At 40.0% G+C, this 25,060-nt stretch overlaps 1 protein-coding gene across 2 annotated transcripts in view; it reads right to left on the bottom strand.

The window, feature by feature from the left end:
- The window catches only part of chl1a (cell adhesion molecule L1-like a), a 90,558-nt gene that overhangs the window by 16,450 nt on the left and 49,048 nt on the right, over window positions 1-25,060 (bottom strand). Inside the window, exons 20-28 of one of the 2 annotated variants that reach the window (XM_037540971.1) lie at window positions 21,573-21,688; window positions 20,259-20,463; window positions 18,140-18,262; window positions 13,083-13,262; window positions 12,843-12,887; window positions 9,191-9,241; window positions 8,805-8,846; window positions 2,522-2,590; window positions 1,588-1,695 (exon numbers count right to left, since the gene is read on the bottom strand). In XM_037540971.1, the coding sequence (XP_037396868.1) occupies window positions 1,588-1,695; window positions 2,522-2,590; window positions 8,805-8,846; window positions 9,191-9,241; window positions 12,843-12,887; window positions 13,083-13,262; window positions 18,140-18,262; window positions 20,259-20,463; window positions 21,573-21,688 (939 nt within the window). The remainder of the gene's footprint in view (window positions 1-1,587; window positions 1,696-2,521; window positions 2,591-8,804; window positions 8,847-9,190; window positions 9,242-12,842; window positions 12,888-13,082; window positions 13,263-18,139; window positions 18,263-20,258; window positions 20,464-21,572; window positions 21,689-25,060) is intronic. The other variant, XM_037540972.1, reaches the window with a different exon arrangement.

Genomic DNA, 25,060 nt, shown 5'->3' with positions numbered 1-25,060 from the left:
CCTGTGACCACTGATGAAGGACTAGAGGATGACCAACACAAACTGCGCAGCAGCAGATGAGCTGTCGTCTCTGACTTTACATCTACAAGGTGGACCGACAAGGTAGGAGTGTCTAATAGAGTGGACAGTGAGTGGACACAGTGTTTAAAACTCCAGCAGCACTGCTGCGTCTGATCTACTCAGACCAACACAACACACACTAACACACCACCACCACGTCAGTGTTACTGCAGTGCTGAGAATGACCCACCACCCAAACAGTACCTGCTCTGTGAGGGTCCATGGGGGTCCTGACCACTGAAGAACAGGGTAACAGAGTATCAGAGAAACAGATGGACTACAGTCTGTAACTGTAGAACTACAGAGTGCAGCTATACGGTCAGTGGAGCTGATAAAGTGGACAGTGAGGTGGTCAGAACGTTACGCCTGATCGGTGTATCAAGAGATCCCAATAATTTTATTGGCAAACTGATATGAAAGTAAGATTTTTTCATTCTCGTTTGCTGCTGCATGAAATTCTACAGTTTGAGCAGCTTTGAATCAAACTGTTGCTGATATTAAGCTTCCAGATATTAATGCTGAGGTGAACTAACATTAACTGATGGTTCCAAAATGCAAATTCCAGTCTTCACACAGAAAACCTGTGAAGGTTGGAGCTTTTAGCTGCCTTTGGAATACTTTTGCAATGTTGATTTATATCCGAAACATGACTGGTACACTGTCTGTCTTGATCAGAGTGACTGCAATACACAGTAAGTTAAATTAAGATTAATCCATGTTGCCCATTTGCGCTTCGGGCCTCTGTCCCCCAAAATGTCTGTGGACGAGCCTTTGTGAAATAACGGCAACTCTGGAAAAAACTTTAGGCCAAAACTTTATCTCAAAAATAACGTCTCCTGCATATCCCAATGTACTTGATAACGTTTGATATAAAAGCTTTCAGTAAAGTGGGCTTAGACAGACTAAAAGCAGGTCAGACGTCTGGTTCCTATCACCACCACTGCATTTTGCTCCATTATTCAAACCACTTTGAATAACTTTCTTAATATCTTCACAACTTAAATCTACAGAAAATTTGAAAAATCGATCATTTAATTGGACAAGTGATTCCAAACTTTTCAGTAGTAATGTATGTGATTCTATTAGGTAAGAGTTACTAGGCCTGGGCTAATAATCAATATTATCAAAACCGGTGAATCAATATTGTGGCCAATCAAAAATCATAAGGCACTTTCTTATGATGTGATTTCTCACCACTGTAGTAATTATGAATTGGAAGTGGGAATTAATATAAGATCATTTATGATATATATTATTATACATCATATATCGGTGACACATCAATAGTTCAGGCATGAAGTGAAACCACTATCACTTCATATGGATCTCACTGGTTGCCAAACCAGGGTGAGATGTGTCATCACATTGAATTAAAAAGGTGGTGCAGTCTGAGATTTACTGATGAATTGTGGCAGCGACCATCGTGAAATCAGAGATAATCTGACAGTGCCCAAGCCCAGGCCTTCCTACAACCACTGCTAGTGTCAGCCTATTATTAGTGAATCAAGCAGAGCAGGAGTTTCTTACTGTGGTCCATAATTGCAACATAGATTTCTGAGTCTGACTGTCTTCCTTTTGCTGTCCAGCTGATGTTTGCAAAGCTGTGGCTAACAGTGGTGCTTATGTTGAACAGTGCTGAGAACAAGAGAGAGAGAGAGAGACCAAAGAAAAGACAGAAAGAGAGACAGACAAGCACCAAGACACTTTAGTTAAGGCAAGAAATCCAGCATTGCCCTGAAGATAAAGGGAGTTGAGAAGATCTAGAGGAGATTATGTGTAATAGTGAATATTTAAAGCTACACTATGTAAGATTTGGGGATTTGGAGACCTCTCTGGTAGACATGTGTGATTGCATATACTATGCAGAACATCGAATGTGCTTCAGACCCGTTCCCCGAGAGGATGAACCGGGTGATTGTGAGCGTGTTGAAAGGCTGTTCACTCAGTGAACTGTAAGTGACTGATCTACTATTGTCATCATATCTTCATCAGAATAACATTGACTCTGTGCAATAGTGGAATAGTGTAATGGGTTACACCGCTGCCCTCTACGCTGTAGACCGGGGTTCATTCCTCCATCTGGGTCAGCACCCTGCACTCTACCAATAGGAGTCCTTGGGCAAGACTCCTAACACTATCTTCGCCTACCTTTGTAAAGCATGATCAAACTGTAAGCCGCTCTGGATGAGAGCGTCTGCCATAAATGTAGAACCTAAACATCCAGCCGGACCTTCTTTCTGAGTCTGCGCTGCTTAGTGTTAACGCATAAAAACGTATAACGTGGTCGGAAAAACCTGTGAAACCCAAACCCGACACAGTTGTCACGAAAACATCTTACATAGTGCAGCTTTACCAAAGCCAAACATGTCTGATATTCCCAAAGCTAAAGACATCACGTGACACATTCTGAGATTACGAAAAATAAAGCCTTAAGAAAAGGGTGGTGCACCATGGTAGATACCTATGTGGGACATGGTGGGGTTGTCGGTAGCAACGACAGTATAGGATGAAGTAAAAGAGAAAGGCTGCCCTGCAAGACAGAGAGAAAGGATTTCATACCACATGCAGATCACAGCGGGTTAGACTACAGTAGAGGAGGATTTGTCAGGCGTCTTGATGTTGCCTGGCGAGCTGACGTCTCGCTGTCAGCATCCAAAATGCAATATCCATGTGTGTCATCCGGATTCAAGAAACCATGAGCCATCAGTCTGGAATCATCACACACAATGCTTTCGCTCTACCGCTTCTGCAGCTCCCTTTTCAGCGAGCGTGAGCCTTAAACAATGTGTTTCTCTCAGCAGCCAACAATATTAACGGGTAGTGCTGTTGTTATTTGAAAGCCAACAAAGCGAATTGCTGCGGCGCCAAAAATCGGCCTGCCAGCTCCTGACTGCGGCTTTAAGCATGCTGGCGTTTTTTGTGCGCACATTAAAAAGAAGCACAAGGACAAAGCTTTCTTTCGAAGGCCGATCAACCAAAGACACTATCAACCAACTCAAACATTGCTGGTCAATAGGGTCTCCTCTGTTGAATAATACATAAAAGCCAGGCTCCCGTTTTCCTTTGAGTGAGTAATACAACAACAATCGCTACACCACCATTCACGCCACGATTACAGCTACTACTACTAAATGGCTCTTGGCTTGGACATAAAGGCGTAAGGAAAACCAAATTGGTATAGAACCTTTACGTTATGTTGGGGGTTTGACTTTAATAAGCTTCTTTTTTCTAACACTGGATTTGCCGTTTGTAAAAATGGTTCGAATTACACTCTAAAGCTGCCACTCTCAATAAAAAGTGAAATACGGTGCTTTGTAATAGTAAAGGACACTCAACACTTCAACATACCATCGATCACCCTTCTCTGTTTTCATCTCTGTCTGCGTGCTGAGACTCCAGTCAGGTCCATTAATATATTTAGACATTGACAGAGTTATTGTTATCATAGTTGCCTAGCACAGCATATGGCCATGCCAATCACCTGACCAGTCCAATCGAGCAGGCATTACACTTATCAGAGCAAAACTGAAGCTAGCATGCCTCAAAAACAAGAAGCAACTGAAGACTGAAACTGAAGACAGACGCAGTAAAGGCCTCTCCGGGCATCACCGGAGGAACATGCAGTGTCTTTAGGCAGTCGCTGACTTCAAAGGTTTTAATACCAAGTTAAAAATGACAATTTTGTATACGATTATTTGTTTGTCGCACTACTTTTGAGCCCCTGAGAACTGGCCGAGCTGAACGTCTGCTTTTTCAGCTTATGTTCATCGTTTAATTTCACCTGAGCGACAGGCATGTGTTTCCTCATCAGCATTACTGCAAACACGTCTTCAAAGCTGCACTAGGCGGTGGAGTTACCTGAAACCAGGGGGCGCCATTGATCTTTATAATGGATGATTCTTTAAAGTCACGCAGGGAATCAAATGTGGTTGTTCCGTGGCATCGATCCAAACGACCCTTATCGGCACCTTGACTTTTAAGAATGTATTACTGCTAGTGCTGCTACAGGCTGAGTCAAAAGTCACAGGACACGTTTTATTTCAGTTTGTTTTTTTACGCCGTCACAAGCCTCGGGGATGCGGTGCCGAAGGCGGTGTTTGTTGCGAATTTTCTCAGCGTACACAATTTGTTTGCGATGGCCCCAGAGATAAAAGTCCCTAATAAAATAACAAATAAAATAAATTAAACTTGTCCTGTGACTTTTGACTCACCCTGTACTATGACTACTATTCTACTAGTACACTATCCACCACTATAGCCTCTACAGCTGTAACACTTCCACTATCCACATGCGTCTCTACTCTAACGTTGGCCTATTTATAACACAACCTCACAGAAGTTCTAAAGCCCCACCCAGGAATGGTTCTAGATGGATTTATTGTCCACTATATGTCCAAAAGTGTCCAGGCACTGAGTAGGCTAATTGATGACACAGGCATTCGGCCCCCACGCAAATAATGCTTTTCCATCTTTTTCAAAATATGTGTCGTTTGTGATATATTTACATAAAGATATGACAATATTTATCATTACCGTGATGAGTTATGTCACAGTGTGTCAAAATAAACTTGTCTGAGTATATCGGGGGTGGGGGGTGGGGGTTGGGGGGGGGGTGCTCTGTTCTTAGATGCATGGCGATGCAGACGCGAACGATCCTGAACGTCAAAAATCGAATTTCTAAATATTTAATTTGTAACGTAATGTTGACGGGAACGCAAAAGGCGGAACTTGGAAGTGTGGAAGTGCCGCGCCCGGGCAGTCTGTGCCAACATATAACTAAAACTCAACCGGATGAGCGAGAAATCCGACCTGCTCTGCGTTAAAGGCCAGGCTGGATCAGGAGTCGCAACCCAAACGTTAAGAAGAGCCGTTTTGTCCTTTTGAGCCACATTTTATGCCCAGTATGTCTCGGATTGTGACAATGTCATAGTACAGGTTAAGAAATATGAACGAGAGCGCGGATTTACTTTGCTCTGCTTTAGGCTTTAGGCTTTAGGCTTTAGCCGCTTTTCTCACATCTCCAACAGGAAACTTTTCCTCAAAAGTACAGCAGCTTCTAAATGTCTCTCAACTTTCGGCTATTTTGCGAGGCTGAAGTGGCTTTATATTCTCCAGCTTCTTGTTCGAATTCACCCGTTCCACCTTAAATTCTGTATGAGGTGCCGGAATGTAAATGTGGCACCATTTAAGGTGGAATGGGAAAATTCGACTTTATCTTTGCTTCCTTTTAGTGTTTGACAGTCTGAACTAGGAGGCGGTCATTCACTGCTCTTGTTTGGAGCACGAGACACTGGCTGCTACTCATCTGTGATAAAATGAGATGTTACAGTGACATAAGATAAGAAACAAGATACGATAATCCTTTATTAGTCCGGCAGCGGGGAAATTCACAGTATTACAGCAGCAGTAATAGAAACGGGAAATATATAAGGTCATATAAGACATAAGGTCCTGTGTCAACAGACGTCCACACAGCACATGTTACAGCCGTCCTGCCCGAACATTTGGAGACGAATGGACTTATTCGCACTTATAAGCAGCGCAGTTGATTACAGATTTAACATTCCAGGAAACTGCGCTGCTTATAAATGCGAATGAGTCCATTTGTCTCCAAATGTTCGTTTTACATCTCTCTCTTTGCCTTTTCATAGCTACTAGCTCAGTGAGACTGTGTTAAGAAATATAATAGAAAATGGGCAGGACGGCTGTAACGTGTGCTGCGTGGACGTCTTTTGTCCACAGGATCTTATGTCACCGTAACAGCACAACCTGAAACGATGCAAAGCAAAATGTCAGTTTAGAGGAACTAAGGCTGCGTTCAGGTGGTGGAGCAGATTCCACATAACAGCACATTTTACCGCAGATGAGTAGCGGCCAGAGTCTCGTGCTCCAAACAAGAGCAGTGAATGAGAGCCGTCTAGTTCACTTACCACCTCACCTCCAATGAATCTTTTTTAATTAAAGATATTAAGTAAATTCATTAACGATCATTACAAATACTTCGCTTTAAAGGTGCCGAGTCCTCACACAGCCAGAAAATAGAAATCCTGCATAGAAAAATCATTTTATAATCACATCGCAGCCTCTGAATCGTAGTCGAAACGCATCGTGAGGTGCCTAGAGATTCCCACTCCTAGCACATCGTGAATATCGTCAGTACTTAACACTTTCCAGCTGCTTGTCTGACTACAAAAAGAGTTTAATTAGTCCTGTTTAATTGGATTCATTGCAGTTCAGCATGTGAAACATCAAATACATATAATGGGATTCATAGATTTGATAGTATTTTTTAAATGTGGCACTTTCTCACTTCAACATACCAGATGTCAGAAAAAAAAAATTGCCCAGCTCTATTTTCCATATGTTTGCCTATGTTCTATGTCCAGTTTACATATTCATCTACATATGTGCTGATATTTCAATGCATTGCCACATAAGTACATACTGGCATGTATTTAAATATTCAGAACTGCCACAGTAAAATGCATTTTGCACATATTTTAAAGCATCTCATACATTGCATGTATAAAGTATAGATATTTTCATATGAGCTAATATATTATGTGCATATACTTTTAATGTGAGCAAATATATGGATATATTTTTCATTCATATTATTCCCATCCATATGGGAATCGCGCATGCATGGCTTGTACAGTGTATCACCAAAGTGAGTACACCCCTCACATTTCTGCAGATATTTAAGTTTAATATTTTATCTTTTCATGGGACAACACTGACAAAATGACACTTTGACACAATGAAAAGTCGTCTGTGCAGCTTATATAACAGTGTAAATTTATTCTTCCCTCAAAATAACTCAATATACAGCCATTAATGTCTAAATCACCGGCAACAAGAGTGAGTACAACCCCTAAGAGGCAGCTCCTGAAGGGGCAATATTTTGTGTGGTCACCATTATTTTCCAGAACTGCCTTAACTGTCCCGGGCATGGAGTTTACCAGAGCTTCACAGGTGGCCACTGGAATGCTTTTCCACTCCTCCATGACGACATCACGGAGCTGGTGGATATTCGAGACTGCGCTCCTCCACCTTCCGCTTGAGGATGCCCCAAAGATGTTCTATTGGGTTTAGGTCTGGAGGCATGCTTGGCCAGTCCATCACCTTTACCCTCAGCCTCTTCAGTAAAGCAGTGGTCATCTTAGAGGTGTGTTTGGGGTCATTATCATGATGAAACACTGCCCTGCGACCCAGTTTCCGGAGGGAGGGGATCATGCTCTGCTTCAGTATTTCACAGGACATATTGGAGTTCATGTGTCCTTCAGTGAAATGTAACTCCCCAACACCTGCTGCCCTCATGCGGCCCCAGACCACGACATTCCCACCACCAGGCTTGACTGTAGGCACGACACACTTATCTTTGTACACCTCACCTGATTGCCGCCACACATGCTTGAGACCATCTGAACCAAACAAATTCATCTTGGTCTCATCAGACCGTAGGACATGGTTCCAGTAATCCATGTCCTTGGTTGACATGTCTTCAGCAAACTGTTATTCTTGTGTACAGACTTCAGAAGAGGCTTCCTTCTGGGGTGACAGCCATGCAGACCAATTTGATGTAGTGTGCGGCGTATGGTCTGAGCACTGACAGGCTGACCCCCCACCTCTTCAACCTCTGTAGCAATGCTGACAGCACTCCTGCGCTTATCTTTCAAAGACAGTGTTTGGATGTGACGCTGAGCACGTGCACTCAGCTTCTTTGGACGACAAACACGAGGTCTGTTCTGAGTGGACCCTGCTCTTTTAAAACGCTGGATGATCTTGGCCACTGTGCTGCAGCTCAGGGTGTTGGCAGTCTTGTAGCCTTGGCCGTCTTCATGTAGCGCAACAATTCATCTTTTAAGATCCTCAGAGAGTTCTTTGCCATGAGGTGCTATGTTGGAGCTTTTAGTGACCAGTATGAGAGAGTGTGAGAGCTGTACTACAGATTTGAACACACCTGCTCCCTATGCACACCTGAGACCTAGTAACACTAACGAGTCACATGACATTTTGGAGGGAAAATGACCAGCAGAGCTTAATTTGGACATTTAGGGGTGTAGTCTCTTAGGGGTGTACTCACTTTTGTTGCCGGTGGTTTAGACATTAATGGCTGTATATTGAGTTATTTTGAGGGATGAATAAATTTACACTGTTATATAAGCTGCACAGATGAAGAAGTGTCATTTTGTCAGTGTTGTCCCATGAAAAGATAAAATATTAAACTCAAATATCTGCAGAAATGTGAAGGGTGTACTCACTTTTGTGATACACTGTACAAACTCCATAGAAAAGAACTGGACACAGAATACGATGCTGTGGAGCAGCTGCACATGAGCTGGAGGTCACCATTCTCAATGCTAAGCATCGCCTAGAGTGGTATAAAGCCCCCGGCACTGAGTGCATAACATTGGACTGACACGCTCTGCAGTGATGAGGCATCGTCCACTATAGTGGCTAAAGGCAATCAAATCCTCACAGCGCGGTTCCAACATAAAGCCTTCCCAGAAGAGTAGAGGCTGTAGTGAAGGGTGGACAAACTCCCTATTAATCCCCTTGATTTCGAAAGAACGGATGAGCAAGTGTCTACAAACTTCTGGACATATTGTGCACACTTCAAAGGTTTTGGCAGTCCAGTAGCACTGCAACTCGAAAGCTTCTTGTTGCTGCACTAAACCTCGCTGTAGATGCCTGGTTGAGGCTTTCAATGAAAGCTATTAACTACTAGTGCTAGTACATACTCATCTCAGGGGAGGTCGTGAATGCCGGTGAAGAAAAATCAGCTTAGAAAGAGCATAGAATATGGTTAAATCGCATTTAACTCGATCGTACTGAATATTAGATACTTTCTAACTGCTCGTTATTGATTAAATATCTACTTTGCACATTTAATTAAACAATGGGTGAAAAATCGGCTGACCTAGTGAGAGAAAATGGATAGAGAGGGGAGAGATCTCATGAGCTTGCTGTAATGCATTACACTCGTATAGTGAGGCTTAAAAATAAGAGATCAATGAAATAATTGAAAAGCTTATTTAGAAGGCCGTCGTGGTAAGAAATGGATGCTATTAGTTTCTAAGTGCTCAGCTAGACTGAACTGCATATTAACCCAAATACCGATACATACTGATCTCTGTCGATGTGGCGAACGACGTCGTGGATTCTTCTTGAAATGAATCTTCATAAGAATACAATGAGAATGTAAGAGAAGTACAGTAAACTAATCTAGAGACCATCAAACTGTTAAAAAATAACTGAAATGGCTAAAACAAGCATGTTGAGAAAGTAGGGATGCACTGATATGGGAACTGTGGGCCAATATTATTGACATTGTTATGTTGCAATTCAAAACTGTGACTGCATTTAAACTCTAGTGTGGTTAGTAAGTGATGCAGCAACATGATGGTGATCATCATTTTCCTTCATTAAAATTTGGATCCAAATTTTGTGAGAATATAAAATCACAGACGTATTGAAAATGGAGCTGTGGTCTGTGTTTATCATTATACTCCTATGGAGAGTCAGAACATTTACTGTAGTAGGGTTACAAATGCTGTAAATCGTTTTAGCAGTGTAGCTCAGTATCTACTAGATGTTCTGCTCTCCTAGAGAACCCTAAATGCAGCGCTGTGCAGAAGTCAGAGACCGTTTTGTTTATTTTCCACCCAAAAACCACAATTAAGTACAAGATTTTCACATTTTTAGGAGATACTGCTCTTAGGAGAGAAAACGGGACTCCTAACAACCATGGAAGGCTTGGAAGACCACCACTTCAGATGTGAAAGTCCACAGGTGTTTCTGTCCATCCTTCCACTGTGAGAAGACCACTCGGCGCTACGGGTCTGAAAAGATGTGTAGCTGTCAAGAAGCCGTTGGTGAGAAATGCAAATAGACATGCTTTTATTTTATTTGTCTTGTACTTAAACTCATGTCTAGATTTATTTATATTTTTCTGCATAGTATGTCGTCACTGTCCAATGAAAACCATGCATCTCCATTTTTGTAGATTTTTAGTTTTCTGCATCATTTCAACAAACAAGCTGCTCTTTACATTGTGTCAAAATGTCAGGATGAATGGACCAATAGAAATGCTCTAAAATCACTGGGAACAAAACCTGTTTACATTCATTTACATTGGAAGGTACGAGGGTTTTTGTGCTCTGCTGTAAAGTTCATATATTGGAGATACTCGTTTTTTATTGGACAGCGATGAGATTTACGTTTATGAGCAATTACATGTCTTCATACTGAAACACTGCAGTTTCCCTTCAGGATCAATTCATTAATTTATTTCATTCTGTCTTTGTTTCTTTCTTTTGTTCTTTCTTTCTGTCTTCCTTCCTTTCTTTTGTTCTTTCTTTCTGTCTTCCTTCCTTTCTTTTGTTCTTTCTTTCTGTCTTTGTTTCTTTCTTTTGTTCTTTCTGTCTTTTGTTCTTTCTTTTGTGCTTTTCTTCCTTCCTTCCTTCCATTCTTTCTTTCTGTCTTTCTTTCTTTCTTTCTTTTCTTCCTTCCATCTATCTAAAGCAAATATGACAAAAAACACGGAAACCTCAAATCTTTTCAAATAAAGAAACTGCTCACTGGTCATTCCAGAGTCCAGACCTCAGCTCCACTGAATGTGTTGAGATTACTGGGATCCTGAGAAGCAGAAAATGTAACCAACTTCTAAGATTAAACTTTGGAGGTAAAAAAAAATATATATAGATATATATTATATATAAATATATATATATATATATTTCAGATATACCTGAAATTAATTTCTCCTGAAAAGATCAATCAAATATCAATCAAATATCAATCAAATATCAGTCAAATATCAGTCAAATATCAATCAAATATCAATCAAATAGCCAAATAACAATCAAATATCAGTCAAATATTAGTCAAATATCAATCAAATATCAATCAAATAGTCAAATATCAGTCAAATATTAGTCAAATATCAATCAAATATCAGTCAAATATCAGTCAAATATCAGTCAAATATCAATCAAATATCAGTCAAATATCAATCAAATATCAGTCAAATATCAATCAAATAGTCAAATATCAGTCAAATATCAATCAAATATCAGTCAAATATCAGTCAAATATCAGTCAAATATCAATCAAATAGTCAAATATCAGTCAAATATCAATCAAATATCAGTCAAATATCAGTCAAATATCAGTCAAATATCAATCAAATATCAGTCAAATATCAGTCAAATATCAATCAAATATCAGTCAAATATCAATCAAATATCAGTCAAATAGTCAAATATCAGTCAAATATCAATCAAATATCAGTCAAATATCAGTCAAATATCAATCAAATATCAGTCAAATATCAGTCAAATATCAATCAAATATCAATCAAATATCAGTCAAATATCAGTCAAATATCAATCAAATATCAGTCAAATATCAATCAAATATCAGTCAAATATCAATCAAATATCAATCAAATATCAGTCAAATATCAGTCAAATATCAATCAAATATCAGTCAAATATCAGTCAAATATCAGTCAAATATCAATCAAATATCAATCAAATATCAATCAAATATCAGTCAAATATCAATCAAATATCAGTCAAATATCAATCAAATATCACTCAAATATCAGTCAAATATCAGTCAAATATCAGTCAAATATCAGTCAAATAGTCAAATATCAGTCAAATATCAATCAAATATCAGTCAAATATCAGTCAAATATCAATCAAATATCAGTCAAATATCAGTCAAATATCAGTCAAATATCAGTCAAATATCAATCAAATATCAGTCAAATATCAGTCAAATATCAATCAAATATCAATCAAATATCAGTCAAATATCAGTCAAATATCAATCAAATATCAGTCAAATATCAATCAAATATCAGTCAAATATCAATCAAATATCAATCAAATATCAGTCAAATAGTCAAATATCAGTCAAATATCAGTCAAATATCAATCAAATATCAATCAAATATCAATCAAATATCAGTCAAATATCAATCAAATATCAGTCAAATATCAATCAAATATCAATCAAATATCAGTCAAATATCAGTCAAATATCAATCAAATATCAGTCAAATAGTCAAATATCAGTCAAATATCAATCAAATATCAGTCAAATATCAGTCAAATATCAATCAAATATCAGTCAAATATCAATCAAATATCAGTCAAATATCAGTCAAATATCAATCAAATATCAATCAAATATCAGTCAAATATCAGTCAAATATCAATCAAATATCAATCAAATATCAGTCAAATATCAGTCAAATATCAATCAAATATCAGTCAAATATCAATCAAATATCAGTCAAATATCAATCAAATATCAATCAAATATCAGTCAAATATCAATCAAATATCAATCAAATATCAGTCAAATATCAACCAAAAGTGAGTCTTCTGCTTTTTTTACTGACACTTCGACTTAATGCCAATTTTCAATAGAATTTAAATAAATGGTGGGTGGTCTCCGACTTTTGCACAGTCTTCTATTTCATCAACCTTTAATTTCAAAGAGCAGTTAAGCCTAAACATCTGTACAATAGCAATACTTATCTGCCAATACCAATAATGCCAATATCATACGTCCCTATTAGAAAGTGTGTTAAGAAACTCAGACTAACTAGAGACTAACTGAGACTAACTAGAGACTAACTGAGACTAACTAGAGACTAACTGAGACTAACTAGAGACTAACTAGACTATCCACTAGACTAACTACCTAAAACTACGTCAAACTAATGTCAACTACACCAGCTACATACTGTAAGTGATACATACTGATCGATGTGGCCACTGATGTCGTGGACTCTTCATGAAATGCGTCTTCATGAAAGAAGCACTATATTAATGTATAATCCACAAACATGAATATGCGTAAAAGATGATCAAAGGCCAGTGGATGTAAAACAATGCTAGTGCCGAGGAAGGAACCGCCTCCTTGGACCCATCGGATGTGTTTTAATACTTTTCCAGTATAAAGTACAGAGTAAAGACTTATAAGCAATGTTTCGTACTCACCTGCTGTGCGTACAGTGCCCTCTTCTTCACTGACAGCAGGTCCACAGCCCACCACAGTGCAAGCACTCAGGTAGAACTGGTACTGACTGTGCAGCTTCAGGTTAGGAAGAACCAGCTGGGTTGTGTCCGGTCCACTGATGTTTACTGTGTGAGCTTCGTCCACTTCCATTGTTTCATTGACTGTAATGAGATATACAGTGATGTTCTTCAGCTTGAGCTGTATATTGTCTTTCTTCTGCATAGAAATGAAAGATCTATCCATTCCTTGCCCACAAATTCGCTCTTTTGGAGCAACTTTTATGAGATTACATAAATTTTAAAGCACTGAAAGACAATTGACAACTTTGTCAATAACAGAAATTGTATGTGTATTACACTGTAAAAATTGGTTCATCAGTTCAACCTAAAAAAAAATACTATATGTAGTAACAAGCAGTGCTGGACAGTAACTGAGTAACTGAGTAACTGAGTAACTGAGTAAATGTAATTAGTTTCTGTACTTTAGTATTTTTGGTGTATCTGTACTGAAGTTTCTCCGTTCTGGACTTTTTCCTTTCACTCCACTACATTTCAGAGTCTAATATCCGACTTTTTCCTCCTACATTTTGAGAAATCTGTCGTTCCTTTTGGTTTCTGTGTGTATAAAAACGTAACATGTCAAAACGAAAGAAGCGCAAAGCCAGAGCACCAATCAGGGCCCAGCGGTCACTTTGTTTAGAGCTGGTTTTGACCTGTTGGTCATACCGACCCAGTGCAGCACGCGGTTCAACGTCAGCGCAGCAGCGTAAAACTTTGGGAGAGTCTGTTCAACATAAATGATGAACTAACCTAACTTTGTGTAAATAGAGCTCAATATAGAAATATGTCCACATATGCAGTCGAGACTGACGCGGCTTTTTTCTGAATTTCTACAAACACCATTTCATTTTATAGTAAATGAGTTTGGGCTGGTTTATGTTTATGAACAGACGCCTACAGATCAACATAGTAAAGAAGCTCATCTGTGATCCTGAGTTTAAAGCCAGTTTTTATTCAACTTAAACTTGGAACTAAGTTGTAAATAAATCTGAAACTGAAACTTTGCTTGTGTGTAAAAAGTGATTTCAGAGCCACTCGGTTCTCCCTGATGGAAACTGTTTACCTTCAGTGTTTTGTGCTTCTGATCATTTTAATAGACGTCAGCGTCACTAATTAATGACCTTCTATTAAAAGACTGGTTTACCAAGAGAGACGCTGGAGGACTTTCACCTGAAATGAGTTCATGAAGCCAGTCTGGTTATAAAAATGATAACAGGACATCAGAGCCAGAATTACTCTTTTAGTACTTTTACTTTATACTTAAGTACATTTGAAGGGAAATACTTTAGTACTTTTACTCCAGTGGAGGTCTAAAGGGAGGAACTTCTACTTCTACTGAAGGAATATTTTACCTTGGGTGTCTCGACTTTAACTCAACTACATGATTTGTGTACTTCGTCCACCTCTGGTAACAAGCCATTTGACTTTATTTAACTCAAATGAGTATTTTGAATGAAACGATGCAAAAATGTCAGTTTAGAGGAACTAAGGCTGCGTTCAGGTGGTGGAGCAGATTCCACGTAACAGCACATTTTACCGCAGATGAGTAGCGGCCAGAGTCTCGTGCTCCAAACAAGAGCAGTGAATGAGAGCCGTCTAGTTCACTTACCACCTCTCCTCCAATTATTCTTTTTTAATTAAAGATATTAAGTAAATTCATTAACGATCATTACAAATACTTCGCTTTAAAAGTGCCGAGTCCTCACACAGCCAGAAAATAGAAATCCTGCATAGAAAAATCATTTTATAATCACATCGCAGCCTCTGAATCGTAGTCGAAACGCATCGTGAGGTGCCTAGAGATTCCCACTCCTAGCACATCGTGAATATCGTCAGTACTTAACACTTTCCAGCTGCTTGTCTGACTACAAAAAGAGTTTAATTAGTCCTGTTTAATTGGATTCATTGCAGTTCAGCATGTGAAACATCAAATACATATAATGGGATTCATAGATTTGATAGTATTTTTTAAATGTAGAGGAACTAAGGCTGCGTTCAGATGGTGGAGCATATTCCACTCAAACCGGCATCATATCCTACGGCACGATGCCGACTCCGCAGGCTCGGCTTCTTCCCCCCCATGGTTTTTTTTTCCATTCTGGTTCCCAGATTTACAGTTGAAAAATGTTCAGCTCCAGCGGAAAAGTTGTGTGTGTCATGTGTCACTTTTAATGAGGTAACCAATCAAAAACAAGGGAGGAAAATCCGAACCAGGCGGCGCACAGCGATCTGTACAGCGGGACAGCTTTGCTCGCGCTTGTGATTTTTAAAACATTCGGAAAATAAATATTAGTTCACTGGCATATCTATCATCCTCTACATTACCACCAATGTCAGCTTAAAAAATCAAAATAAAAAAACGTAAAAGCGCGTGAGCATCCCTCAGCCTGGTGAGTTGCTCACTGCTTGCTGGTTGTGGTGTTCAAGGCGTTTAACGTTGTTAATGTTCACATGGACTAATAAGGAACTTGCTTGACTTTTCTCCTTGGAGAAGAAGCACAATAACAGCTAGTCTATACATTTGTGATGCGTGATGTGTGTTGAACTTCCCGCCTATAACGCCATCCACAAAGATTCGATTTTACATCAATTAAAACTGCAAAACACTTCAAATCAACTTCGGGCCTGTTCCAATTTTTAAAAGTGTGATTTGAAATCAAGCTGTTGGGACCGTTTCCAACCTGCCTGGTTTTGATTAGTTACAACAACATGATCCATTCATTTTATCATTTTAACCTGGAAATTCAATGTAGTGAGTTCAGACTAAATTCATTAAGCTGAAAAATGTTTTTTTCCAGTATTTTATCAAATTTATCCAACAGCTGCTATGAAAGAAGTGCATGTTTGGGTGAAGGATGGACAGGTCGATGATCTCACTATTATATGCAATGTAGGCTTTGGGTTTATAGAACAGTAAACAAACTTCAACACGATCCAACCATGAAGTCTTATTGTGTACCTTACTTTAAAGTTTCTCAGGACAAAGGTACATATTTGTGATCCAAAGCAATTAAAAAAAACTATAATTGCAATAGAACATTTTTGAATGTTGTATACTGAAGATGTGCCTTCAAGGAAGTGGTCTCCAACCCTGGTCCTGTAGATCTACCTTCCTACAGAGTTTAGGCTGCGTTCACGTTACAAGCCTCAGTTCTGACGTTTTGCCTGGATCCGATCTCTCAGACTCGGCGGTTCAGACTCGTTTAGGTAAGAGACTCAAATCGGTCATTAATGTGATGAACCGGCCTGAACTGACCCTCATGAGCTCCTCCTACTCAGTGACGTCACGTGACTGAATCACTGCATCATCAGCACAAACTAACGAGCAGAACGAGCTTCGCTGAGAAGATCATTAACTCTGATCAGCTCTCAGCTTCATTATTAGAGCCAGACGGAGGAGAAAAAGGTGAGACGAGCTGCTTTTCCACCGTTTACAGGCTTTAACGTGTTCGGCGCTGTTGCCGTGGTAACGCTGAATGATGGAGAAAAAGCACATGAATTCTGATCTGAGGGTCACGTTAAGGTCACACAGCCATGAATGGGATACGTATCCGATCTAGGACCACATATGAAAGTGGCTCAGGTCTGATTTGAGAAGATCAGATTTGCCCTGAAAACACCAGATCTGAGTCACATCAGGGCAGGAAATCGGATTTATGCCACTTCAACCTGGGAATGTGAACGCAGCCAAAGTTCCAATCTGTATCCGATAAGCCACACCACCTTGTGTCCAACACATCTGTTCTAGCCTATCAGGGACTTAGGAAGAGGCTGATTAGCTGGAGCAGGTGTGGCAAACTGTGGCTCTGCAGGAAGATAGGATCTCCAGGACCAGGGTTGGAGACCACTGTCTTGAGGTCACCACCCCAGTAGCAATTTAATACACTGTTAAAATTGACTTTGTAAAGTATTAATTACAGGCAGCACTTTCACATTAACTTACCACATTAATAGTAAATAACAGTAACATCCTGTGACTTAAGATTACAGTGATGTAGCGATTTTCTCCTGTATTTTTACATAACAACTGTAAAAGTAACAGCTCGGTAGCCAGTAATGTACCGTAAATGTATAGTGTACTGTGCGAAAGTTTGAGGCACCCAAGACACATTTTTAAAATCTATTTATTTGTGTAGTTTGTGTTTATTTGCTGAGAAAAGTGTTAATATTTGAATAAACAAAATGTATAGAATATTAATTAATAATTTTATATATATATATATATATACTGATGTTCTGGACGTCAGTGCGTTTGTTTACCCATCTCCAAGCCTCTCCTCCTCGAGGAAGCCCAGTATTATATGTAGTTATAAAGCAGCTCCTGGTTTGACCAATCAGTGCTCAGTAAATTGAGCTCATGATGTAATTGATGATATTAACGAGTCTCTGTGGCGGCTGTGAAGGTGTCCAGGAAAAATATGGACCCGAGAAATTCTTGTTACTTTTTTATAGTTTTTCTGTTTATTTGAATTATGAATACGACTTTATTTTGATGTATATTGTGATGAACTCACTGCTGAGGTCAACTGGTTAAACATTTGCTTAAACGCCTAAAACTTTCCCACAGTGCTGTATATGAAGGAAAATTGACTTTGGATTTTACCAAACCTATATTTTTTATTTTATCCCAAATAAAAGACAAACATATCAATTCACTTTGTTTTCTACTGTGTTTGCAAAGAATATCTCACGTATGAATTTTTGCATGTAATTTGCTGTAGATTTCAGTTGATTTCACAGTAAAATGATGAACGCGTGAGTGTTTTATTGTGAAATACTAAAAGTAATGAATAATTTACAGTTTAGGACGACAGTGCAGTTAAACAGGTTTATCTCTGTGAAATGTGGTAATATATGGGTTTAGTGACAGTAATCAGGAGCTGGACAGATTAGCACTGTCTATTAATCACTGCTTATACAATGAGCAGACATGCAGCCAAAGCGTGTGATGTAACTGAAATGGGATCATGCTCACATACTTAGCTGGTACTGTAGCCTGTAGCCTGTGAGGATGCCATTGGCTTCGAGTGGTGGTGCCCACACCAGAGTGATGGAGTCGCCCTGGGGGTTTGTAGCTCTCAGTATAGGAGGTCTCTCAGGAACTGCACACAATTAGCACACATTTAATCCCTGGCCCAGGTTCAGCAATCTGACTAACACAGTGAAGCATGCTGGAACTGCACAACTAGAGAAGTTAATACAGCACACAGCCTCTGATATTCAGCCCTTAGAAGCCAATTTAACTTTTAGAAGTCAAGAGCTTTTACTTTTGTTTTGCTTTACTGTTCATGGGTAGTGATGTAATGACTGTGAGTTATGCAACGCTTACAGTTACATTTGATTTATGTTCTGCATTAACTTTACACTTCTATTTCCATTTCATCTGGACAAAGACGATGTTTATTTCTGAGTAGTTCCTTTGATTAAGTGAAGTAGTAGTGAAGCGTCTGAAGACACTGAAGTAAATATCCTGTAGATTTTCTGTTGATTCATTACTGACATTAAGTCGATGTCTTGTTATTATGTTACTTCCATTATGCAAAACATAACCTTACCAACCGTACCCAACACTTAACTCTCAGCCTGGACCTAATCCTAACCTTAAACTTAACTTCAACCCAAAACGTAATCCTAACCCCCACTCTGGCTCTAATCCTAACCTTAATCTTAACCTCAACCCAAATCCTAAACCTAACTCTCCCCCTGGCCCTAATCCTAACCTTAACCTTAACCTCAACCCAAAACCTAATCCTAACCCCCACTCTGGCTCTAATCCTAACCCTAATCTTAACCTCAACCCAAAACCTAATCCTAACCTTAATCTTAACCTCAACCCAAAATCTAATCCTAACCCTCACCCTGGCTCTAATCCTAACCTTAACCTTAACCTCAACCCAAAATCTAAACCTAACCCTCAACCTGGCCCTAATCCTAACCTTAATCTTAACCTCAACCCAAAACCTAAACCTAACTCTCACCCTGGCCCTAATCCTAACCTTAACCTCAACCCAAAACCTAATCCTAACCCCCACTCTGGCTCTAATCCTAACCCTAATCTTAACCTCAACCCAAAACCTAATCCTAACCTTAATCTTAACCTCAACCCAAAATCTAATCCTAACCCCCACCCTGGCCCTAATCCTACTCTTAACCTTAACCTCAACCCAAAACCTAATCCTAACCCCCACTCTGGCCCTAATCCTAATCTTAACCTTAACCTCAACCCAAAACCTAAACCTAACTCTCACCCTGGCCCTAATCCTAACCCTAATCTTAACCTCAACCCAAAACCTAATCCTAACCTTAACCTCAACCCAAAATCTGAACCTAACCCTCACCCTGGCCCTAATCCTAACCTTAACCTTAACCTCAACCCAAAGCCTAATCCTAATCCTAAACCAATTCTGATCACTAGAGAATGACTTATTTTTAGCATGGTTTTACTGAATCTTCCTCGTGGTACGGCAGCTTCTTTAAAAATAAACTGATAGAGAATTTTTTGCATTAATACAGTTTAAAGATGAGCACGGTTTTGTGGTTACTTTAGTACTCTAGTATTTCCCCCCTCCCCCCAAATACTATCCATCTTATATGACATTGCACAATGTTGTCTCAAGGCAACGCCCCCTAAAAGACATGCGACACATTGTTTTTATGGGTTTTAATTGAATTATCATGAACGAAAAGAGAATTTACCCACGACCCTGATGGAGAAGCGGCTTAGAAAATGGATGGATGGATGGATGGATGGATGGAAAAGAGAATTTAAACGTTTTAAAATGTTTTTATTGCCCTCATATCTGCAACAGAGGTTTAAGGGGTTAAATCTCCTCGTCCTTTATGTGTAAACACACATATGGTGTTGCTTCAAAGATAAGAAACCGTGGTTTCAACTTCATTTCTCTGCTTATTTAAGTGAGCAACGAGAAATTAACAGTGAATTACACTGCGCTTCTGACTGTCAGGGTCAGCTGGCCTTCGTTTCGGGACCAGAGCACTTCTACTACCACATAAAAACGAAAGAGCTCAAACAAAGCGCAGCAGCCCTTTCTGAAAGCCCTGTTTGAAATGTAAGTGGTGTGTAACTGCTGCACTTGCCTCCCTGCGGTGTTGTGAAGGTGAGCGGGCTGCTGCTGGGGCCGTTGCCCCTCCTGTTGAAGACGTTGACAGTGAGGCGGTATTCCGAGAAAGGCTTCAGCCCAGGAACCATGGTGTGACTCCTGTTCCCCGTGAGAGTGAGAAACTGCTTCTCAGCAGGAACTTCCTTAGAGGTCAACAGGCTTCGAGTTCTCCACCAGTGCACCTGAATGAGAGAGTCAGACAAATGGATGAAGAGAGGGAGGCGAAAGGGGGAGAAAGAGAAGAAAAAGATTGAGAGATAAGAAGAAAAGGAGTCAAACAAGAAGAGTGCGGTTAGAGAACGAGAGAAAAAAGAGCGAATAAAATCCCCATGTAAAGGACAGCAGCAGGAAAAATATGGAGATATGGAGATATGGTGTTTCTGTGGACAATGCACATATATATACATATATATATATCTCGCTGTTGTCAGAACAAAACCTTGTGTCTCCAAAATGTTAACTTTACTTTTAATGTAGTTTTAAGTTTTAATGTAAGTCAATGGAACCAGACGTCTTTCCAAGTCATTTTGATCCATTTCTTTTGATCCGTTCGTCATGAAATTTATATACAATGTAAAGAAAAACAGTTCCTTTGAAAATATGTCAAAACTGAAAAATAACTAAAAACGGAGATACGAGGTTTTCTTCTTATATATACATACATACATATATATATATATATATGTAATAGGTATATGATAATCTGTTAAGAGTTTATGAATCATCTGCAAAGGACCTGTTGTTCTTTACATTGTGTGGAAATGTCATGATGAACGGATCAAAAGAAACGGCCCAAAATGACTTGGAAAGACGTCTGGTTCCATTGACTTACATTAAAACTACAGTACGTTTTGTCCTTCTCCTGTAAAGTTAACTTTTGGAGATAAGAGGTTTTCTTCCGACAGCAGCGATATATATAGGTATATGATAATCTGTTAAGAGCCTGTTATGAATCATCTGCAAATGACAACTCCAAATAAAGCCTTACATATAAAATAGAATAATAAAAAATATATATATAATAATTATATATCGTAATTACACATAAGCATTCATCATAAGTAATGTATTTTGAACTAGAGGCCTGGGGTTAGAGAAACAAAATAGACAAGAAAAAGGCAAAGTGTAAAGAGATTAAAAGAGGAGGAGGCGGTCCATTAATAGCCACAAACTGCCCGGTTGTGCTTAAATGACTTTCCCCTCCCGACCTAGCTAAAGAACCGCAGGGCCGTAACCCAGACAGTGTCGAGTGGTGGGAAGGACACGAGAGACCTGCGGGTCAGGCACTCACGCTGTATCCGCCAAGGTGGCCCCTCAGCTGGGCCTGGGGGATGGGGGACCAGCTGACCCTGAGCAGCGTGGAGTTCAACACCACCACAGACACGTCCTCAGGAGCTGCCAGCGGCACTGGAGAGGACAGTCAGAACACACGGGTCTGAGTTAAACACACACAACAAACGCTGGGCTGGAGCCAACACACTACGGGAAAACACTCAGGTGCATCCATAGATTTAACACTGAGGGGGATATGGGTCAGCGTCGAACACGACTCAGCTGTTTACTCGCCACAAACACAGACACACTAGCATGTAAACTGACAAGAGAGGAAGGTCGGAGTGAGGGGAAAAAGTGGGTTTGTGCTACAGCAATAACCAGACACTATAAACACACTACACATACATGTAGTCCACATGACACATGCTGTAGGGTTTACTGGGCAGAGCTGGTGCAGTCTAGTACAGTCTAGTACAGTCTAGTACAGTCAAAAAATAGTCTTTACATAAGAACACAACACGCTCTGAAGCTCAGAGAACCTCAGTCCAACATTCTCCAACAAACACCAACATTCAGCAGGGATAATTAACACCTTGTTGGGCTGGTATTTAAACGAGGGATCATGATAATTACCCACGCTTTTAGTGTGGCTTTTCTGCATTAGAAAGGTAATGTTTTAAAAAGTCCATAATTACACACAGATGTGTTGTGAATGTCATTTAAAATAGCAGAATACACCAATCAGGCAGAACATTCTGACCACCTGCTTGTTTCTGCGCTTACTGTCCACTTTATCAGCTCCACTGACCCTATAGCTGCACTCTAGTTCTACAGTTACAGACTGTAGTCCATCTGTTTCTCTGATACTCTGTTACCCTGTTCTTCAGTGGTCAGGACCCCCATGGACCCTCACAGAGCAGGTAGTATTTGGGTGGTGGGTCGTTCTCAGCACTGCAGGGACACTGACATGGTGGTGGTGGTGGTGTGTTAGTGTGTGTTGTGCTGGTCTGAGTGGATCAGACACAGCAGTGCAAACTGGAATATGGAACGTCTTAGTAACAGGTAATGTGTTGCAGATGCATCACAGAAGTGGCGTGAAATCTCTAAAAATTGGTGTCGGGCAAAAAAAAAATTTTTTTAATTATGAGAAATTATGAAAACGAATGAAAAAGAAGCAGAAAATGAATCAGGGTGTCAAAACATTTACACACTTCATGGCCAGGACAAAAAAAGGAAACAGTACTTCCAGCAGATCTGCAGGATTTAAGTCGCCCAGTCACACATTAGACGGGCGTTTAAGCTCTTTTATGAAGGAAGGTAAAGCAGTTGATTTGGGAAAAGGTCAAGTTCAAGTGAAGTACTTGGGGAGGTGGTGTTATCAACTATGCTGTCCATCTACATCAGGCATGTCAAACTGGGGACTGTCCAGGCCAAAGTGCTGTGGATATTAGTGTTTACACTCATCTAACACCCTGAATTCAGTTCATGATGGCCTTATTAATGAGCTGATGAGCTGAATGAGGTGTGTTTAATGAGGCAGTGAGCCGAAGTCTGCTGCGTTTTGGCTCACGAGGACTGGAGCTTGACACGTGTGATCTGCATGTTAAGAGTGTGAGAGCTAAAAATAAGGCACTAAATATTCAGTCATAATTAGTGTTTGTAATTCCAATCATTCAGAAGGACTATTAATATGTTGTCTGCCTATATATTGTGCACTCTTTTTTGGTGGCTGTTCAAGATTAAGAACCGATAAACTAAACAAACCCATGTGAATGGAGGGCAACACTCTAGTCTAGGGGTCTTTAATTCAAATTCAAGGTCCAGTTAGAGAATTTCCTTAAGCAAAGATCCGGAACATCATATCATCAATGTCTACCTTGCATTATGACTCAAATAAAGTACAATTTAGTAATATTTCAATAATATTTGTCAGTTTTCTCTTTTTAGATCACGTCATGTGGAATAACTTCCCTCTGACTCACTTTCTTCTCTGACTGCTGTTTCTCGCCTCGGCCCTCCCCTGTGTGAGCGTCACTCACTCGAGACTCAGCGTGCATTGTAATGCATTGATCTGATTGGCTGAGTAGAGTCACGTGTGATAATCATTCACAACCATAAAGGCTAGAAAAGCTATGCAGATTAAAATAGAACCACCTCGTCTAAATGAAATAAATCTCTATAGTTTATCGGTTATAGGTCCAGGTCCACATAGGACAGCGTCTGGGTCTGGATTCGGACCGCTGTCCGCCTATTATTATCTCTGCTCTGGAGCACATGTGTCAGGCTCCAGTCTTCGCAGGTCAAAACACTGCAGGCTTCAGCACACAGCATCATTGGACACACCTGATTCCTCATGAACTGAATTCAGAGTGCTGGATGAGGGCACACGGTAATCTGTGCAGGACTTTGGTCCGGTAGGTCCCCAGTTTGACATGCCTGCGCTAGAGTTTCCAGTCACTCAAGCAGTGGTTTGATAAACAAAATGTTAGGGTTTGCTGGAGAACATTGGGTCCATGTGCTCGGAGCTGAACAGATCCATAGAAATAACCAAACCTGTTGCATTATCCTCAAGACAGTGCCAAAAGGCAACTAAAGACATGGACAAACATAATCACACACAAAGGAAAAGTCACATCACTGACCAGTCGAAGATATAAACTCACCGGCCACTTTATTAGGTACAGGTAGGGATATGGTTTCATGGTGAGCCATGAGGTTCATGGCAACATCACATTGTTTGACACAGTTTACTGGAAGTGAGCAGTGAGGATAACCAGGTTTTCGTTATTGTGGTTTTTGTGTAACATAATAGAAAATTACTTCACAATCCACCCTCTGTCATTTCGTGCATGTTTGCTTGTTAACGTTTGCTTGTTAACACAAATAGCTAATCAGCCAATCACACGGCTGCATTTAGGCATGTAGAGGTGGTCAAGACGACTTGCTGAAGTGCAGACCGAGCATCAGAACGGGGAAGAAAGGGGATTTAAGGGGCTTTGAACGTGGCGTGGTTGTTGGTGCCAGACGGGCTGGTCTGAGTATTTCAGAAACTGCTGATCTGCTGGGATTTTCACACAATGTTGAAATTTTCCTTTCCAATTCCAACACCTTGTTGAAAGTCTGCCACGAAGAATTAAAGCAGTTCTGAAGGCAAACGGGGGTCCAGCCTTTTACTAGCAAGGGTACCTAATAAAGTGGCCGGTGAGTGTAATTCACGAGTTAAACAATAAAAGATGACTGACAGCAGTGCCTTGTCAGACCAAGCCTCTCTCTTCTCACCACAAATGTTTGTATATTCTGCCAAAATGTCTACACCAGCTGTCATTGCTACTTCTACATTTTGAACGAGCTCCAACGTGCACAGTGTTTGTTAGACATTGGACACACCAGCATTGCTGCTACACTCAGAAAAGCAATGCAGTCAATTTTATTTCCAATACATTCAATAAAATTCATAGCATCAACACGATCTTGTGTTTGTTTACTTACCTCTGTCAACAGTTG

Source organism: Pygocentrus nattereri, chromosome 9 (genome assembly GCF_015220715.1).
Source record: "Pygocentrus nattereri isolate fPygNat1 chromosome 9, fPygNat1.pri, whole genome shotgun sequence".
In the NCBI taxonomy this organism is placed as follows: domain Eukaryota; kingdom Metazoa; phylum Chordata; class Actinopteri; order Characiformes; family Serrasalmidae; genus Pygocentrus; species Pygocentrus nattereri.
The sequence above is the reverse complement of the archived record's forward strand: the minus strand, read 5'-3'. Positions and strand labels throughout refer to the sequence as shown.